The sequence below is a fragment of the Balaenoptera acutorostrata genome, chromosome 7 (assembly GCF_949987535.1).
Source record: "Balaenoptera acutorostrata chromosome 7, mBalAcu1.1, whole genome shotgun sequence".
In the NCBI taxonomy this organism is placed as follows: Eukaryota; Metazoa; Chordata; class Mammalia; order Artiodactyla; family Balaenopteridae; genus Balaenoptera; species Balaenoptera acutorostrata.
Genome location: NC_080070.1, coordinates 76,107,400 through 76,128,286, shown reverse-complemented (window position 1 = coordinate 76,128,286; position 20,887 = coordinate 76,107,400). Strand labels below are relative to the sequence as shown.

The 20,887-nt window shown below is 36.2% G+C and overlaps 1 protein-coding gene across 1 annotated transcript in view; it reads right to left on the bottom strand.

The window, feature by feature from the left end:
- DNAH11 (dynein axonemal heavy chain 11) overlaps positions 1–20,887 on the bottom strand; it is a 326,952-nt gene that overhangs the window by 269,170 nt on the left and 36,895 nt on the right. Inside the window, exons 9-14 of the mRNA XM_057550027.1 lie at positions 12,249–12,365; positions 5,539–5,676; positions 5,099–5,223; positions 4,336–4,531; positions 2,153–2,257; positions 1,609–2,001 (exon numbers count right to left, since the gene is read on the bottom strand). Coding sequence (XP_057406010.1) covers positions 1,609–2,001; positions 2,153–2,257; positions 4,336–4,531; positions 5,099–5,223; positions 5,539–5,676; positions 12,249–12,365 — 1,074 coding nt within the window. The remainder of the gene's footprint in view (positions 1–1,608; positions 2,002–2,152; positions 2,258–4,335; positions 4,532–5,098; positions 5,224–5,538; positions 5,677–12,248; positions 12,366–20,887) is intronic.

Sequence of the window (20,887 nt, the reverse complement as noted above, 5' to 3'; positions counted from 1 at the left end):
AGGCAGTCATCAAAGAAGGCAAAGTCTTTGTCCTAGCAAATTGTTACCAGTAGGGAAAATTAAAACTTTCTTACATGTTTCAGACAAACTTGGAAGTCAACAGAAACTTTGAAATCCATATGAATTCTTTTCTTTCTTTTCTTGTTGTGACACATACTCAATACAGCATATCAAATGTACCACATCTTACTTTTCGGTGAGCAAGTTTGTTACTCTTCAAACGCTTTCTTCACACAACTGCAATGCCAGCCTATGCAAAAATCTGCCCTTGGGCAGGCATCTCTAACTAACGTGCCCCAAAACAAATCCTGTCTTTTCCCTGCAAAATCTGCTCTGCCATAGCCCTCCCCGTATCAGTGAAGGGAAACTCTGCTCTTCCAGCAGCCCAGACCAAAAACGTCAACGTCGCCCTTACCTTCTCTCTCCTCTGACTGATCACAGCAAATCCTCTTGGCTCTGCCTTCAAAATACATCCAGCATACGACTGCTTTTTATCACTACCGTCTGGACCCAAGCCATCTTCAGCTGGATTACAGACTCATCTCCTAACGGTCTCCTTGTCTGCCATCTCCTGGCCCCCCTGTAGTTTACACTCAACAGGGAAAGCTCTTGAGCAGAGAGTCTCCAGCTGCTATTTTCCCTCAGAGTAAAACCCAGAGTTCTCCAAATGGCCCGTTGATCCACTGTGACGTACCCTTAAGCCCTTTCAAACTTCATCGCCTACTATTATTCTGCCTGGAAATTCTGCTTCAGGCATGTTGGCTCTCTAACTGACCCTTAGACAAGTGACCCATACTCCTACCGTAAAGCTTGTGTACGTTGATACCTAGAACATCCTTCTTCCATTTCCCACATAGCTCCTTCCCTGTCAGTTCTCTGCAGAAATGCTACCTTAGTAAAGAGGCCTTTCTAACTACCTCATACACAATGTCCACCCCACCTGCCGCTGATTCTCTATCCCACCATCTCTGCTTTACTTTTCACCATTGCTCATGGGACCGATTGAAGATACTACTATATATGTTATTTTCTCTTTCTATCTTCCCTAACTAGGATGTAAGATCCAAGAGGCAAGAGACTTTTTTGTTTTATGCTTTTGTTTCTCTGCCTTCTGTTCTTCGTTCTTGTTGTTTTACTTCTTGTCTTCTCTTACACTGATAACCCTGGAATAGTGCCTATCACTGTTTTAAAAACTCAAGTACCTGTTATAAGGAGAGTAACTACTGTTGCCACCCTCAGGAGATGGCTGAGAGGGTTACATGAGATGAGGTAAACAAGGCGGATGGCATTCAGCCAACAGTGGTAGCTACTGAAAGCATCCAAAACAGGAGATAACTATGACCAAGATAAGGCCCCATCTCTAGCCTTTCTGTTTCATCAAAAGATCTCACATTCCTATCTCTTCCCTCAGAAATGAGCACAGCGAGGGCCCCAGAAATTACAGACAAGTAACACAAATTCCTCCAATTTCAATGCTTTACAAAACCATACCTCAAGTTCTTTCGGCCCCCAAAAAAGAGCCCTCCATCATTAGGTTACCTATTTTTGCTCTTTTCTAAACTAAATCAAAGGATCTGCTATAAATTTCGAAGGCTTAAAAGCAAGTACCTCAACCAAGTTGTGTATCTTGCAGCCATCTTCCTGGATTAGCTTGTATTTTTTCGCAAACAAATCACCCTTGTCCTCCCAAGTCAAGGCGGTCTCCCGCCTGTGTTCTCTCCTGGGAAGGAGCGTGCACTCCACCCAGGCCCGCATCGTCTGCTGAATCACTTTGACGTTGTTCTGCGCATGCTCCACTCTGCGCTCCAACTCCGAGGTGGCCGTCTTCATCCTCTCGATGTCCCCCCAGCAGTCATCCTGCCATGTCAGCGATGTGGCGGCTGCCTGCAGCTCCTCATCCACAGCCCTCAGCTCATCCTCAACCAGGGGGTATTCAACTTCCAGAAGAGTCTGTTTCAGCTTATTGTATCCTTGCACAAGAAGTTCAAGATTTCCAATGTACTGAGCAAAAGAAAAACCCAAGACAAAAAGTGCCACATGTGTTAAAGCTACTTTCTCTTGGAGGCATGGAAGTATCTTAGGTCTACATGTTAATAATTAAAATTCAAACTATTTCTATTCAAAATCCACCCTAATATCTGAAAACACAGACCTTTAAAAGAGTGTTTCTTTTTTTGAAGATGGCTAAGGCTGAATCCGGTATGTCTGATTTCTTCAACATCAAAAGGTATTTAACTTCTCTTAATACGGCCACTAGCTATTAAAAGGAAAGCAAGGATTATTTACATGATTTAAGAATATCATTCTATTTTTAAAATCAAACGCTTAAAATTTCATCCAATGATTACAGTATTTTCAAACTGTCAAGGCAAAGGGGCTTTTGTTTCTTTTGCTTTTTAAAAGCAACAATCATACATTCCATATGATGCAGAAGTATAAATAATAAAGGTAGAAATCACTGGCTATGGCCCACTGTCAGAGAAAGAATTCAAGAGAAAAAAAGAGCAACATATACACGCCAAGATCTGAAATGGGAGGCCATAAGCCGACCTCGGTCTTTTCCAAACACCGTTAGCTCTATTATAATGCTTGTTTTGAAAACACAACATGATTATACACGAGGGAGGATTGTGAACATGCTGCAAGTTTGTCTTTGCTTATCTGCAGTTTCATCAGCAATAAACGGCTAGGTAAATGCTAAAAACTGCACCCAGCTGAACAAAAAGGCTTAGGAATATGAAAAATGCTCATATGCACACACCACAAATATCCACCAGGTACCTCCACTCACACAGGTGTGTGATGAGCCAGACCATCCAACTTCTGGTGGCACAACTTTTTGTCTGGTTTCAAATGACCCTCCTTCCACCACCTCACAGTAATGCACAAGTCATAACACACTTCCCCGAGCAAACTTCAGGTCTTTGTCAAGGGAAAGTACTATATTCATTGGACCATTTATATATTACTTGACCATTTAAAATGTATAAAACTATGCTACTGTTCTTCCTAGGTTCCTTTTTTTGTTTTTCTGTTTTTATTGTTATTTTTTAGTTGGAGTATAGTTGCTGTACATTATGTAAGTTATATGTGTACAATATAGTGATTCACAATTTTTAAAGGTTATACTCCATTTATAGTTATTATAAAACATTTGCTATATTCCCCGTGTTGTACAATAATACATCCTTGTAGCTTATTTTATACCTAATAGTTTGTTCCTCTTAATCCCCTACCCCTATGTTGCCCCACCCCTTCCCTCCCCCCAGGAGTAACCACTAGTCTGTTTTCTATATCTGTGAGTCTGCTTCTTCTGTTATATTCACTAGTTTGTTGTATTTTTTAGATTCCACATATAAGTGATATCATACAGTATTTGTCTTTCTGTCTATTTATTTTTTTAAACATATCACTGACAAAGTTTTTGAGTACTGTACCCTAACCCTCATTTTCCCCATCAGCAATGTACTTTTTATTGTGCAGTCTTTCATAGTGCGGTGAATTTTAGGAATGCATATGTCGTGTTGTAGCAAAACTGACTGTAGCCCTAAATCACAGTTTATGAGGAAAAGACCACATAACATGCTTTAGAAGGTAAACCAGTTGACTTCCTTAGGCTGTCACTCCATAGGTTCACTAGTACAATATATTTGGTATGTTTATAATCCCTTCAGGTAGAATTGTAGGGATTATCCCTAAGACATCTCAGGAATTCAGTTTCTATAAATTGGTTTTATGAAATCAGAAGGTAAAGCAAACCCTCAGTTCTCCAGGTCACATATTTATGTACCTGTGCTGAGGTTAATAAGAAAAATTAAGTGATGCAATTCTTTGTAATATTTCAGGGAAAGAGAACAGAATTTGAGTATACACTGTGACTATTAAACTCAGTGAGGCTAACTTTCACCTCCTAGGCATACAGTTGGACTGCCATGAGACAGGGCAAGAAAACCTAAGCCAGAAAACATCTGATCAAAGACTAATGATTCTATTCAATTGAGTTAATATTTATTAAATGTTACCAAGTGCCAGACACTATGTTAGACACACAAAACACAAAGATGAAATCCAACGGACCCTACTCTCAAGTAACTCATTATCCAGTAAAGTGGGAGTGGCAAATAAATAATTACAAGACAAAATAAGAAAGAATAATTAATATAGAATTTGGTAAGCAAATCCCTAAAACAAAGACCTATTAGAAGTTGTTTTTAGTTGTAGTCGTCGTAGCACTGACATTTTCCCAAAATAAAATACAAATGAATGGAGGCATGAGGAATATTCTTATAATAAGAAGAGCATCTATGAAACATTTTAAAAATATCAAACCCCTACCTTTGGGTCAAAGTTGACACTGAGAAGACCACTTACGGCACTGAATTTAACCAAGGGTTGATTCAAATTGAATTCACAGATTTCATCCACATTACTTTTCCATTCATTATAGATACGATTTTCAAACTGGTCTAGCAAAGCTGTCATCTCAATATACTTCTGATAAACCAAGGCATCATCAGGACTTTCCAAGAATCTGTAGGAAGATGTTTTTTATTTTTTACTTTTCTATACATTAGATAGATCTCAGCTTAGCTACTTTACAATAATATATGATAGAAATAAGAAAGTACACTATAAAAATCAGGAAGAAAATCAATAAAGGTCAAATAATGCTTCTGCATAGTCTGTGCCTTAAAAGATATAGTTATGAAATAAATGGAACTCCAAACATTTTACTAAATGCAAACAGCAACAAGTTATCAATTCCTACAAAGAAAAGAGAAAGATACAAAAGTCTGCAAAATAACAGGACTGCTAGCTATTGGAGAAAGGAAAAACAATAACAAAAAGCTATCAACATATTGTGGGTGAAATGGAAAAGTGAAAAAGACCTAAAAACATGGAAATATATGAAGTTCTAAGTCCTATTAAACATACTCCCGAACCATGAGGATAAATCCCTCTCAATGAGCCCAAGCAATGACAAGAGTTAAGTAAGGCAGTGACTCTTTAAGTGCTAAAATGAACAGCTCACTATCCTATATAAAAATTGCTTGTGTCACAGGGATAATGTTACCACGAAAGAAGCCTAACTACTTACAGATAACGGAGAGATGCAAGGTTTGACCAAAACATTTGAAGTCGGTCCACGACCTCTTTAGCCCATTTGATATTTCCTGAGGTAAATGGCATATTCTTGTGAAGGACTACATTTCCTTGTTCAATCTGCAAATTGATATTGTGGTGAAGAAGATGAAAGGGAACATTTAATCAGGGTACACTCCAACCTTGTAAGCAACTGTTCATTTTGGAACATTTACAGTACAAATATAAAGAACATACGTGCAAAGTAACCTAATTAGTAGAAGAGTTACTGTCTTAAAGCAGGTTCTTCATATCCATAAGGAAATCAATTACATAAAAGCATAAAAATTTTAGGGCCTGTATCTCCTCTTCAGGTATCATTCAGTGTAGCTCTACTTGACACCCTGACGCACAATATGATACTGTGGGTGTGTCAGACTTTATCCCCCCACTCACCTGTCGCACGCGTTCATTATACAATTGCTTACACATATCCAACTCTGCACTGAACATGTGCACGAGTGTGCTGTAACGTGGGCTGAAAATTTCCATGACAACTGGTTTCTCAAGGAAATTCCCAAATACAGTCAAAAGCTATAAAAATCAAAGTGAAAGAAAGGTTAACCACCGTGGATTTTTAATACAAATACTCGATTCACTATTTCCTCCATTAAACCTCCTACCTGACTAGATACAAAGCAAAAATCTAGATCCCTGCAAGTATCCTGCAATGTCTTCAGATTGAAAACATTTTAGCATCTCACTAAAATTTCTATGCACCCAATAAAGCAAATTCTAAGTGTAAAGCAGTTTCCCTTCCTCAGCAGAAAATGAGGAGTCAGAAGCGAACCATTGTCTGTTAGAAATCCCTGATCACAGCTGACACCCCTACCCCCTGTTGGACACCAGGAAATGTTGTAGAAGATGCTTTGCAGATTTAAGAACAGAAGCAAGATTGTGTACTTCTTATTTGCTCTTCCCTCCTACACATATACTCTTTAGAATAAGGAAAGCCATATCAAGGACCTCTAGGTCACACATTAATAATTATACTGTTATCCTGTGATAAACCATAATGGGAAAGAATATGAAAAAGAATGTATAACTGAATCACTTTGCTGTACAGCAGAAATTAACACAACACTGTAAATCAACTGCACTTCAATAAATTTTTTTTAAAAGCATACAATTTGAGGAGAAAGAGGAAAGCTATAAAACTCCCAACTGTTAAAAAAAAAAAAAAAAAGAAATCAGCTTCATATTTGCTAAGTGTAATCTGCTGTATGCCCTCTAGACTTAGAATTTTTGTTTGCCAAGTAACATCTTATGGAAAAATCCAAACGAACTTTTTGGCCAACCCAATAAATCAACTATACTTCAACTATACTTTTATAAATTTAAAAAAAAAAGTTACACCGGAAGCATCAGTCACAGTGACCGTCCCGCCCATGGCCGCCCGTGTTTTGTACCACAGGACCCAGTCACCCCCAACACAGCAGCTGGGGCAGCAGTGGCGACCTGTTCCAAGGACAAGCCCTCCACAGGCTGACAGTTCCTTCAGTGTCAAAGTCCTGGTTGAAACCAGTGCCTTGAGATAATTAGTCTTTCTCAGAAAAAGAATGAGTGCATGGCAGGCTGAACCTATGCCGGTAAAACTTACAAGTGAAAAGAACCTACAGCTGAACCTTGACAAAACGAGCTTGAAATGCGTGGGTCCACTTTTACACAAAACTTTTTCAATAAATACACTGGTAAATTTTTGGAGAATTGCGACAATTTGAAAATTGTTCTCAGACAAGACAAACCACACTGCCAAGAAATATCAAAAAATTTAAGAAAAGGTATGTCATGAGTGCATGAAATATATGTAGATACTAGTCTATTCCTACATAGATATAAGGTGTTATTTAATATCAAATTAATAATGTGTTAGTTTTCTTACTGTTTTATAACTTTGCTTTCAAAAAATTACACTACCATACAGTATGCCTTTCTCTCATAATTGGAGAAACTGAATATCAGCCTATCATCACAGGTGGTTTTTTTTAAAATAATGTTTCCAATATTATATTATGAGTATGACTGTAGTACTCTATGCCATAAAAATTTTATGATTCATTCATTAGTGTATAGGCTAGGCTCCCATGAAACAATCCTATTGATTACACTAGACTACCATAAAGCAATCATATTGCTGCTTCTTTTTATCAATGCATGGATCATTACACCTCTAAATAAATATGAATTTCTTTTTCACATTATCTTTTCATTTCTTTATGTCTAGTGTTAGTAATACATATAAGATCTACAGTGTTTTGTATTGTGCAAGGCAATATTGATGTAGGTACTGATGATTCATCTTGTAAACAGATGACATAAACTCACGGTATCGATAGAGTACAGTCTTGTAAAGATGTTTTCTCTTCCTTATGATTTTCTTAATAACATTTTCTTTTCTCTAGCTTACCTTATTGTAAGAATACATTATATAACACATAAACAAAATATGTATTAATCGAACGCTCATTATTGGTAAGGCTTCTGGTCAACAGTAGGCTACTCTTAGTTAAGTTCTGGGGGAGCCAAAAGTTAAACACTAATTTTCAACTACATAGGGGGTCAACGCCCCTAACCCCTGCATTGTTCAAGGGTCAACCGTACTAGCGAGCAGAGGAAGCCAGTGAGCAAGGGGACAGAAAAAGCAGACATGTGAACTAAAACAGAATCACATGACCAGTAAGGAGAAGTATGTAGGTCCAGAACTCCATCCGCTCGGTCATCTCAAACTAACCTTGACCACCTGTTTCAACAAAGCTGAGCTGTCTGGTGAGCCTAACCTTGGATTTCTATTTGCCTCCTGTCTTGTCTTCTGCCCCACGGGGATTCTTCTGTGCATCAGTGTGAGACAGCTTTTCTTTGCAAGCAAAATAATGTAATAAACATACATATTTTTGTACAAGCAATGTTTATAGAATGCTGACTAGGTGCCAGGCACTATATTTTAAGGGTGTTAAAAATGCTGTTGTTATCACACGCTCCAGATAGGGAAACTGAGTTACGGGAAGGGGGTAACTTGCCCAGATTTTCACAGCTAGTGCAGAGTTGGCATTTGACGTGGACACTGGGCAGTCTGGCACCAGAGCCTCTGCTGCCTTGTGTGGGAACTCATCAGCCAAGGAGCCATTTAAAACTGCTATTTTGTTATTTACTTACTCTATGAGGGCCTCAGAAAATGTTAGCTATTTGGTCTGTTATATAGATATTTTCTCTGAAATAAAAGGAGATAGCTTCTCAAAATAACTCAATATCATCAAGGTGACAGAAAACCATATACTAAGGTTTGTGCCTTGTTAGCGATGTGACATGGCCAAAGAAAGAGCTTTGTTCTTCCTCTTAGAAAACGAATGGGTGTTACCCCAAATTTGTTTTTATTAAAAAACAGCATCATTGTAAACAATTTGTAAACATTTCCAAAAACTATACTTACTAAAAAAATCAACACGAGGAAAAAATTATACAAACTGAAATGTAAATCTAACCATATCTTAAGAGGCCAGTTTAGACAAACACACACTGGCTTTTCTTCTGGCAATATCAATTATACCTACTGTACAACTGTTGGTGGGGATGTAAATTGGTGCAGCCACTATGGAGAGCAGTATGGAGGTTCCTTAAAAAACTAAAAATAGAGTTACCATGTGATCCAACAATCCCATTCCTGGCATATATATCCAGAGAAAACTTTAACTCAAAAAGACACATGCACCCCAATGTTCATAGTAGCACTATTTACAATAGCCAAGACATGGAAGCAACCTAAATGTCCATCGACAGATGAATGGATAAAGAAGATATGGTATATATATATACGATGGAATATTACTCAGCCATAAAAAAATGAAATAATGCCATTTGCAGCAACATGGATGGACCTAGTGATCATCATACTAAGTAAGCCAGACAAAGACAAGAATCATATGATATCACTTACATGTGGAATCTAAAAAATGATACCAATGAACTTATTAACAAAACAAAAAGAGACTCACAGACATAGAAAACAAACTTATGGTTACCAAGGGGCAGAGGGATTGGGGAGGGATAAATTAGGAGTTTAGAATTAACATATACACATTAGTATATATAAAATAGATTACCAACAATGACTTACTGTATAGCACAGGGAACTATACTCAATATCTTATAATAATCTATAAGAGAAAAGACTCTGAAAAAGAATATGTATATGTATATATGTGTGTGTGTGTGTGTGTATATATATACACACACATATATATAACTGAATCACTTTGCTGACCACCTGAAACAAATCAACTATACTTCAAAAAAAAATTACTGTAGAAACTACTAAATATTTAAAATCTACTTAGTTAGCTGCTACCTAGCAAAATGCAAAGTATTAACTTTCTTCTTACAACCACTGTTTTGTTAACTTTGGACTTGATGTTAACATTCTGAAGTAAACATTGCCTAATAGATTTCACAGAGAAGTGTACTCCAACTATAGTAGGCAAACACATTTATTTCACAACATTCTCTTTTAAGCCCTTATCATATCAACCGCAACTGAAACAATACCAGAAGCTTCCCAGCCACATCTCATTTTGACCACCTGATACGCTTACTAGAACTTAAGTCCAAGTGTAAAATAGGAAAGACAGAGAGAAAATATTCTTTGGGGAGGTTGTAAAGCCAGAAAGTAGTAGTAAACAGAGTCTTAACCTTTTAAGCAGTATACATTACTTTAATTTTTCAACATCACAGATATATAAAAATTACCCTCCAGGATGAGAATAAACGTCATTTGAACTTCCGGTTTCCTTGTCACATTGGAACTAAGAGTTTTTTTACGGAGAGCACAGACATTGTCCTTCATATCAACCTCAAAAGATTCAAGATTGATTCCCAATACATGCTTCCTTCCTAAATATCCCACTGGAGATCTGTAAGGTTTACCTTGATTTTCTTCTACTTCTCAGTTTCATTATGTAATACTTATATTTTTCCTAGGTTTGTCTTTTGCAAAGATATTTTTAATTTGTTGCTACTTGAACTATATATATTTCACAATTTTCTAGTTTTCTATTATTTCATCTAAAGACTTTTCTAGACACTTGTCTTACAGACTCCAGTCTCCCTTCATGTAGAGAAACTGTAAATTTTAGAAAGCCATCCATCAGCATTTTGTTTTAATTTTTATTGAGTGCCAACCCTGTAGGGTCTGAGCCACAGCTTTATACTGTTTGGTTCCAGGGCCCTTCCTGCTCGTGTCTTTGCCAAGAGCAGGTACTGAATTGTGGTCTTCAGAGAACAGTCTGCAAGTATTTATTCCCTGGGACACAGCAGTAACTGGTCAGAGTTCATCATCCTGTACCTATAGTAGAAATCATTTTCTCCCCTAAATACACAACCCTGTAATTTTTTACTTCTGCCACAACTCTTGCTGCAGTTTATCTTCATCTGTGTGTCATCTCAGGACTCTGACAACCAGTCAGCCCTCCTAATGTCACAGTTATTAAGTGCCTGCTTTATACAAGGCATTGCAGGTGATCTAGATATAACAAAAACTCTAAGATGATGTCCCACCCCTGGAAAGCTTATAAGGGCACCATCTCATGTTATATTTTGCAGCAGACAAGGTACAAATATGTGGAAAGTTAAAGAAACAAAATACATGACAAAAAAGAGATAAAATTGTTTAGAAAAAATAACTGGCCATGTACTAAAATAGAATCCATATGAATGGTTGTGAAAAGGGGAAAGAGAGAGGTTTGAATTAGGAAAGGTAGGAGCCTCTGTAACCTCTGTAACTGAGATTTCATTCTACATTCTTTCTTGCAGTTATTTCTAAAAGCATGAAAGGAGGTCCAGTTACAGAGAATATGATAGACTACTACGTAGCCACTAAAAATAATATTGTTGAATTCTGTTATAAAAGAAAAATTTTTATGATTCACTGCTTCCTGAAAGGGTTACAAAAAGATTGCAAGGACCAGAATATGTCATTTTTTGCAAAGAGAAATATGTATGCATATCTAGTCAAAGAAAAGGAATGGCAGTATTAAATACAATAGTAATTTCTGAGAGATGGGATGACAGGTGGTGTTATTTTATGACAACAGGTTATATATTTCAGCTGGCAGCATCTCAGTTTCATCCAAGGGCTCTTAAGAGAGAACTATTTGAGCCTCGTGACTTCTCTGTTAAAACGCTTGATGGGGGTAGAAGACACTAGCCACTGAACCGCCATCTGACCCATTTATTTGAATTTTAAGATCAAAATCAAACAAATATCTCCGACAAAGTCTGTGCCTGTTATATTGTTTTGCACTGCCATCTTCAATGAATTGTGTCCGTGATTCTCTAGCTGTGTTTCTGCTGACACTGAGGCCTCATTCCTCTTTGGGGATGTCATCTAAGTTTACGCTTGACTTGCAGTTCTCTTCTTTGACAAGCAAGTTTCACAAGGTGCCCCGATTACCCACGTTACAGGCTTTCCACTTGGGAGAACTCTCAGGATGCTTTTCTTTTCTGCAACTATTCATACATCTATACTGTATTTCATCAATTCTATGACAAACATTCTTTCATGTTTTAACACCTCTGAAACTAGACTATGTTATATAATCAACAGCATCATAACTTTCTGGAAGCATATTCTTTTGTTGATAAACAATGGTGTGTCTGATAATCAACGGTGTCTTATGCCTGATGAAAAACAGTGTATAAATTGCTATTTATTTCAGTCAGATTAATAAAGTGGGCAGATGAACCCAACCTATGTAAACAATGGCAAAGAAAAGAAATTCTTGAGTTAACAGAGAGTTTTCACTTTTCACTGTAGCTTAATTTTGAATTGATAGTTCACAGGCCATACCAAACTTGCTCTAAAGGTAATGAAAGCTGAAACAATGAATTCAAGCAAAGATCAATAGTCAAGTGTCCTAAAACTGACTTTGTCCAAAGTAAACTTCATTATTCATTAGTGCAGTATTCAAAGTTTATAATTCAGTGAGCTTCATATGAAGAGAATGTGACTAGTTAATAGTTTACCTGGACGAGAAAGGAATGTATTCCCCTCTTTTCATCCAATAGTCTTATTCACTAGTAAAACATTTTTTCCTGATAACTTCTTCAGAACTAACCTTAAATGCAGCTTCCAGACCATTGCAGTTAAAGAAAGCTTCACAAAGAATTGTCCCGAGCCTTCTGTCAAAATCCAAAGTTTTGGACTTAAACACAACATAATCACTTTCAAATTCCTATAAAATTCAAAATAAAATATTAGTTTACAGGAAAGAATCCAACAGTGAAAATATCAACCACAAAAGTGTGACACCTCTCTCTCTCTCTTAATGAGTTTATTTTTCATAGCAGGATTCCAGGAAAGACAAAGAGCTGTATCTGACTAATTGTTCAAGTGGCAGCCTTATAGGAGCACTGAACATTTAGTACTGTCAGCTCACATTTCCACAATCCTTTTCACTGGCTCAGACCCCAACATTAGTACTTTGGCCTATCACTCTATCCTTCTCCATACTATTTTGATTATAAATGAAAAAGCAAAGCTTTTCAGAAAAGAAAAAGGAAAAAAAAATAACCCGTCTTATTATAACTTTAGTACATCTATAAGTTTAAACAGGGAAGTTTTTAATTTTGTTTTTCATGGAGCAGAAACCCTGCCAGGAAACACTATTTCTTCAAGTGAGAACTAAAATCCACAGGTCTGTCTGTAAGAAAGCATCATTAGTGATACAGACAAAACATAATTCTCTTCCTATTCTCCCAGTTTCTTATTAATATGCAGTTAACAACCCCCAGTTTTCTCCTAATACATAAACACCCACTCCCAGAATTACAAAGAATGAAACAGTGAAAGAATAACCATCATCTGCACAGCATTACAATTCAGTCTTCAGTGAAGTCTCAGAAATTCAGAAACACTTTGGGCTTCCCAGTCAAACCGCCCCAGGAGTGCACGCCACACACTTAACCTAAAGAAGTCCTTTGTTACCACCATAAACTGAGCCTCCTCTTATTAATAATAATAACGACAGCTAACATTTATTCAATTCTATTCTAAATGCTTTACATTATTAACTCAATTCTAACCACATGATGTAGGTAATATTTTTCCATTTTGTAGGCAACAAAGTAAACTCAAAGAAGTTTAATGCCCACAATCTTACCCCTAGTTAATGGTAGGGCCAGAAATTAAAGCCAGGTAACCTGGCTCCAAAGTCCACACTCCAAGCGTGATTCTGGATGTTTGTATGAAGGAATGCACCTTATGCTGAATTGAACACACACTATAAAACAGTGTAACAGCAAAGTTCTAGAGCACTATGTGTCATATACAACAATGTCATATTTAGCATCAAGAGGAAGTCTCCACTTATGAATTAGGGCCAAACAGTCTCTTCATTCAAGGATCATTGACTTTTAAAAGTAAACACAAATGCCCAACAAGTTGTAAACAAGCCTAACTTACTCTTCTTCTCAGTATGGCAACAAAGAACATACAACTTAAGATCCTCAAAGATTATTTGAACAATCAGCAAATAATATCTCAGGGAGGGAACAAACGCTCATTTCCATAATTGATAGCTCTCCTAACCTCTTTTTTGTCACTCAACCTGAATTCAGAACTGCTGATAGAACTTCTCCCCTAGGAAGTCCCACAGATAATTCAAATTTATTTTATACAAATCGGAACTCATCATTCTCTCTATAAAGCCACTCCTCATTCTGTAAACCCTAATAGAAACTTTGGCAATCTCTTTGACTTCTTCCTCTCTCGGTCAACTGCTGTCAATCTTTTCTCCTAACTACCTATTCTTCATTAGTCCAGGCATCACCCTCCAGATCACCATTACCATTTAGCTGGATTTCTGTTAACCATTTTCTAACTACTCTCTTTGCCTTTAATCTCATCTATCCCATCATTCTCCTAGCTGCAATCTAAAATAGAAATCTTACGTCACTCTCGTACTCATAATCCACCATTATCTCAATTCAGAATCCTTAATTTCTTAGGGTAAAGTCTAAAAGTCTTAACCTCATCTACAAGCCCTCTGTGATCTGGACCCTACTTACTGCTCCCAACTATTCCAGTACCTCTCTCCCTTTCAAACGCTAGGATCTAGCCACACCTGCCTTATCATACTCATTCTCTGTGTGTAATACAATTTTCTGCTCATCATTTTTTTTTTCACCTACTCCTCACCTGCTTCATTTCTATTTTTTTTTCAGTTCCATTTATCTTTCAAGTATTGTCTCAGTTTCCCTTTCACCTCCTCTGGAAAGGGGCCCTTCACAAATGATCCCATAGTACTCTGTACTTTTCATACCCTAGCACTAAGCACACTGTATAAATGCCAACCTGGATTCTCCCCCTGGATTTTAAACTATGAGTATAGTAGCCAGGTATCTTTTCACAGTGACAGTGCCAATATTTAATGAGGCTCCCAGCACATAGCTGTTTCTCAATACTTACTGAAGAATAAACAATATGCTGGTATTACTAAAAACCATTTTTTCTATATTGTAAAAACTCCAAAATTGCCCTTATTAGTGACGTGGGAAATTTTGAAGTTTTAGCTAGAGAAATGCCATGGTCTGATTTAGCTCCTAAAAGGCAATCAAGTTGCTGTATGAAAAACAGACCCTGATGGAGCCAAGACAGGGGCTGAAGGAGAGATTTAGGAGCAAATGCAATAACCCAGGTCAAAGATGAGATCTGGGTATATTTTCAGGGTTTATCTGATAGAACCTGATGTTTATCATAAGAAAAGAGCAAGATCATGGATGACTCCAAGGTTCTGTACTAAGTAGTACATTATATGGACTATTTAATGAGTTGGAGAAGACAAGGAAGAATAGGTATGGGGAGAGGTAAAGCAGGGGTTCAGTTTTGCATGTTGGTGACATCTATTAAGTACCTAAGTGGAGATGTTGAGTAGGCAGCTGAATATATGCTATGTGTTTGGGATTTAGGAAGGTCTTTTCCATTATGTAAAATGTCCTTTAGGCTTTTGGTAGATACTCTTTATCAATTTGAGGAAGGTCCCCTCTATTCCTATTTCTAAGAGTTTTTATCATGAATGGATGTTGAATTTAGTCAAAAATTTAATACATCGAAGTTTTTAAATTACTAAACTATCACAAAGGAGGCAAGAATATACAATGGAGAAAAGACAGTCTCTTCAATAAGTGGTGCTAGAAAAACTGGACAGCTACATGTAAAAGAATGAAATTAGAACACTCCCTAACACCATATACAAAAATAAACTCAAAATGGATTAAAGACCTAAATGTAAGGCTGGAAACGTAAAATTCTTAGAGTAAAACACAGGCAGAACACTCTCTGACATAAATCACAGCAGTATCTTTCTGGATCTACCTCCTAGAGTAATGAAAATAAAAACAAAAATAAACCAATGGGACCTAATTAAACTTAAAAGCTTTTGCACAGCAAAGGAAACCATAAACAAAATGAAAAGACAACCCACAGAGAAGGAGACAACATTTGCAAGCTACCGACAAGGGATTGATCTCCAAAATATAAAAACAGCTCATACACCTCAGTATCAAAAAAACCCAAACAACCCAATTAAAAAATGAGCAGAAGATCTAAACAGACATTTCTCCAAAGAAGACATACAGATGGCCAAAAAAGCACACGAAAAGATGCTCAATGTCACTAATTATTAGAGAAATGCAAATCAAAACTGCAATGAGGTATCACCTCACACAGGTCAGAATGGCCATCATCAAAAAATCTACAAACAATAAATGCTGGAGAGGGTGTGGAGAAAAGGGAAAACACTCCTACACTGTTGGTGGGAATGTAAATTAGTACAACCATTATGGAGAACAGTAGGGAGGTTCCTTACAAAACTAAAAATTGAGCTACCATATGATCCAGCAATCCCAACTCCTGGGAATATATCCAGAGAAAACCACATTTCAAAAAGACACATGCATCCCAATGTTCATTGCAGCACTATTTACAATGGCCAAGACATGGAAGCAACCTAAATGTCCATTGACAGAGGAATGGATAAAGAAGATGTGGTACATATATACAATGGAATATTACTCAGCCATAAAAAAGAATGAAATAATGCCATTTGCAGCAACATGGATGGACGTGGATATCATCACACTAAGTCAGACAGAGAAAGATAAATATCATATGGTATCATTTATATATGGAATCTAATTAAAAAATGATGCAAATGGGGAATTCCCTGACAGTCCAGCGGTTAGGACTCTGTGCTTCCACTGCAGAGGGCACAGGTTTGATCCCTGGTCAGGGAACTAAGATCTTGCATACAGTGCAGTGTGGCCAAAAAAAAAAAAGATACAAATGAACTTATTTACAGATCAGAAACAGACTCACAGATTTTGAAATCAAACTTGTGGTTACCAAAGGTGAAACGTGGAGGGAAGTGATAAATTAGGAGATTGGGATTCACATATACATGCTACTATGTGTAAAATAGATAATTAATAGGAACCCACTGTATAGCACAGGGAACTCTACTCAATATTCCATAATAACCTATATGGGAAAAGAATCTGAAAAAGAATGGATATAAATATGTATAACTGATTCATTTTGCTGTACACCTGAAACACAACATTGTAAATCAACTATACTCCAATAAAAATTTTTAAAAATTTTAATGCATCGATTAACACAATTATGATATTTTTCTTCTTTCACCTGTTAATATTGGGATTACACTGATTTTCAAATATTGAACCAGCCTTGCATCCCTAGAACAAACCCCCTATGGACATGGTGTAGAATTCTTTTTGTATACTGTGGAATTCTATTTGCTAATAATTTAAGGATTTTGTACCTATATTTATGAGGGATAAGAGCTTGCACTTTTCACTTCTTTGCACTGTCTTAGCTGGTTTGGGCAGCAGAGTAAAACCTACTAGCTTTATAAAACAAATTGGGAAGTGTCCCCTTCTCTTGTATTTCTGGAAGAGATTGTGTAGAACTGGTGTCACAGGTATAACTTGGTGACATTGAAGGTTTGGTACCAGACCACTGAAATGAAGTGGTTACCACAATAAAGCAACTCACATGAATTTTTTGGTTTCCCAATGTACGTAAGAGTTATGTTTACACTATACTGTAGCCTATTAAGTGTGCAACAGCATTATGTCTAAAAAAAGTATATACCTTAATTGAAAAATACTTTATTCCTAAAAAATATTAACAATCTTCTGAGCCTTCAGTGAGTCACAGTAATAACACCAAAGATCACAGATCTATCACAGATGACCATAACAAATACAGTAATAACAAAAAAGTTTGAAATATTGTGAGAACTACCAAAATGTGAGAGACACGAAGTGAGCAAATGCTATTGGAAAAATGATGCTCAACACAGGGTTGCCATGGACCTTCGATTTGTTAAAAAATAAAATAAAATAAAAAAATTGAGGTGTGCCTGTAATTCTTAAATATTTGGTAAAATTCTCCTAGGAACAACCTCAGCATGAACATTTTCTTTGGGGAAGTTTTTAATCACAAATCCAATTTCTTTAATAGTTATAGTGTTATTCAAATTACCTCACTCTCACAAGAAAAAATTTATGTGTGACAACAGATGTTAAGTAAACTTACTGTGACAATCATTTCACAACATATACATGTATCATATTATTATGTTGTACACCAGTGGCCCCTAACCTTTTTGGCACCAGGGACCAGTTTCATGGAAGATCATCTTTCCACAGACCAGGCCGGGGTGGGGGATGGTTCAGGTGTTAATCTGAGAGATGGGGAGTGGCAGACGAAGCTTCACTCGCTCGTCTGACACTCACCTCCTGCTGTGCGCCTCGGCTCCTAAGAAGCCGTGGACCAGGGACCTGTTGCACACTAAAACTAATACAATGTTACATGTCAATTATATCTCAATTTAAAATATTTATTTCATATTGAGTGAGTTGTGGTAGTTCTAATTTTTTGAGGAATTGGTTCACTTCATCTAAGTTATCAAACTTATGTGTGTAGATGTTATTCTTTTGTTTTTTGGTATTCCCCATTATTTTTTTGATATCTGTCAAGAACGTAATTGTAGCTATTTTTTACTCCTGATATTGGTAATTTGTCTTTTTTTCTTTGTAGTCTTGCTAGAGCTTTGTCTTTTCAAAGAACTAACTCTTACTTTCACTGACTTTTCTCTATTATTTGTTTTCAATTTCATTGATTTCTGCTCTTTCCTTCTTCTGATTGTTTCCTTCTTTCTGATTGATTTGTATCTATTTGTTCTCCTTTTTTTCTAGGTTCTTAGGGTGGAAACAGATTATTGATTTGAGATTTTCATCTTTTTAATGTATGCATTTAGTGCTATAAATATCCCTCAGAACTGCTTTAGCTGTTCCCACAAATTTTGATATACTGTATTTTCATTTTCATTCAGTTCTCTATATTTTATTTCTCTTGAGACTACTTCTTTGATTCATGGAATATTTAGAAATGTGATCTTTAAGTGTTTAGAGATTTTCCTGTTAGGTTTCTGCTGTTGCTTTCTAGTTTGATTCCATTGTCATCAAGGAAAATACTATGCAGGATGTCATATCTTTTAAATTTGTTGAGGTTTGTCTTATGGGCCAGGATATGGCATATCATGGTACATGTTTCACAAGCACTTGAAAATAATGTGAATTCTACTGTTGTGGCATGGAGTGTCTTATAAATGTCAATTAGATCCTCCTGGTTGATGGTATTGAGTTCTTTTATATCATTGCTGATATTTCATCTAGTTGTTCTTTCAATTGCTGAGAAGGAAGCATTGAAGTCTCCAACTAGAATTGTGGATTTGTCTATTTTCCTTCTCAGTTCTACCAGTTTTTGCTGCTCTGTTGTTTGATGCATACACATCTAGGATTGCTATGTCTTCTTGGTAGATTTACCCTTTTACTTTATCATTACATAATGTCCCTTCCTGGTATTCTTTTTTTTTTTTTCCTGCTACGAAGTATACTTTACCTGATATTTATATAGCTATTACTGCTATCCTTTGATTAATGTTTGCATGATATGTCTTTTTCTGTTTACTTTTAATCTGCATATATGACTATATTTGAAATGAGTTTCTGAAAGGGTTAGGGTTTAAGTCTGCCATTTTATTTGCTGTCCATTTGTTCTGTTTTTTCTTCTTTTTCTGCAACTCTATTTGAAATGTTTTAACATTATATTTGATGTACCTGTAGTGTTTTAAGTTTGTCTCTTTATATTGCTCTAGATATTACTTTATTACATTATATATACATCAGTTATCACTGTCTAATGTTGCCATCTATCATCAGTTCAAGTAAAGTATAAAATCTTACCTCCCACAACCAATGAGTCAAGGAAGAAATCACCTAGGAAATTAAGAATACATTGAGACAAATGGGGAAAAAAATCCAACATACTCAAACTTAGGGAATGCATCAGAAGCAGTGTTAAGAGAGAAAATTTATCACTGTAAACACATACATTAAAAAAGAAGGATCTCAAATGAATAACCTAATTTTATACCTTATAGGAGTTGAAAAAGAGCAAACTAATCCCAAAGCTAGCAGAAGGAAGAAAAAAAAATCAAGATTGGAATAGAGATAAGGAAGTAAACAACAGAAAAATAGAGAAAATCAACAAAACCAAAAGTTTGCTCTTTGAAAAAAAAATGAAATTGACCTTTAGCTAGATTGACTAATGAAAAAAGAGAGAAACTCAAATTACTAAAATGAATGCTGGGTAATTCAGAAATAAAAAGGATTATAAAAATATGCTATGAACAAGTGTACACCAAACTCTATAACACAGATGAAATGAACAAACAGAAACACACAACCTACCAAGACTGAATCATGAAGGAAAGAAAAACTGAATAAGCTTATAACTAGTAAGGAGATTTAATCAGTAATCAAAAACATTTCAACAATAACAAAAAAGCCTAGGACCAGACAGCTTACTGATGAATACCACCAAACATTTAAAGAAGAATTAATACCAATCCTTCTCAAACTCTTCCCCAAAAATTGAATATATAACACTTCCTAACTCATCCTATGAGGTAAATATTGCCCTAACACCAAAGCCAAATAAAGACACTACAAGAAAACTACAGACTGGTATTCCTTATAAATAATGATACAAACACTCTCAACAAAACTAGCAAGCAGAATCCAGCAGCATACTAAAAGGATCACACACCATGACCAAGTGGATTTATTCCCAGAATGCAAGGATGGCAAATAAATATCAATGGTAGTAGACCACATTAACAAAATGAAGGAAAAAGACCACATGATCATCTCAATTGATGTAAATAAAAAAAAAAATCAACACCCTTTAATGATAAAAACACTCAAAAAACTAGAAATGGAAGGAAACATCCTTAACATGATAAAGGCCATCTATGAAGAACCCACAGCTAACATCATACTCCATGATGAAAGACTAAAAGATTTCCCCCTATGATCAGGAACAAGGCAAGGATGTTCCACTTCCACCACTTCTATTCAACACTAGCTAGGGAAACACTAGCTAGAGCAATTAGGTGAGAAAAAGAAATAAAAGGCATCCAAACTGAAAAGGAATAAGTAAAATTATCTCTGTTAATACATGACATGATTTTATACTTAGAAAATTCTAAAGATTCTGCACCAAAAACAAAAAGCAAAACAAAACCACTATTAGAGGTAATTCAGCAAAGTTGCAGGATGCAAAATCAACATGCAAAAATCAGTTGCACTTCTATACGTTAGTTAT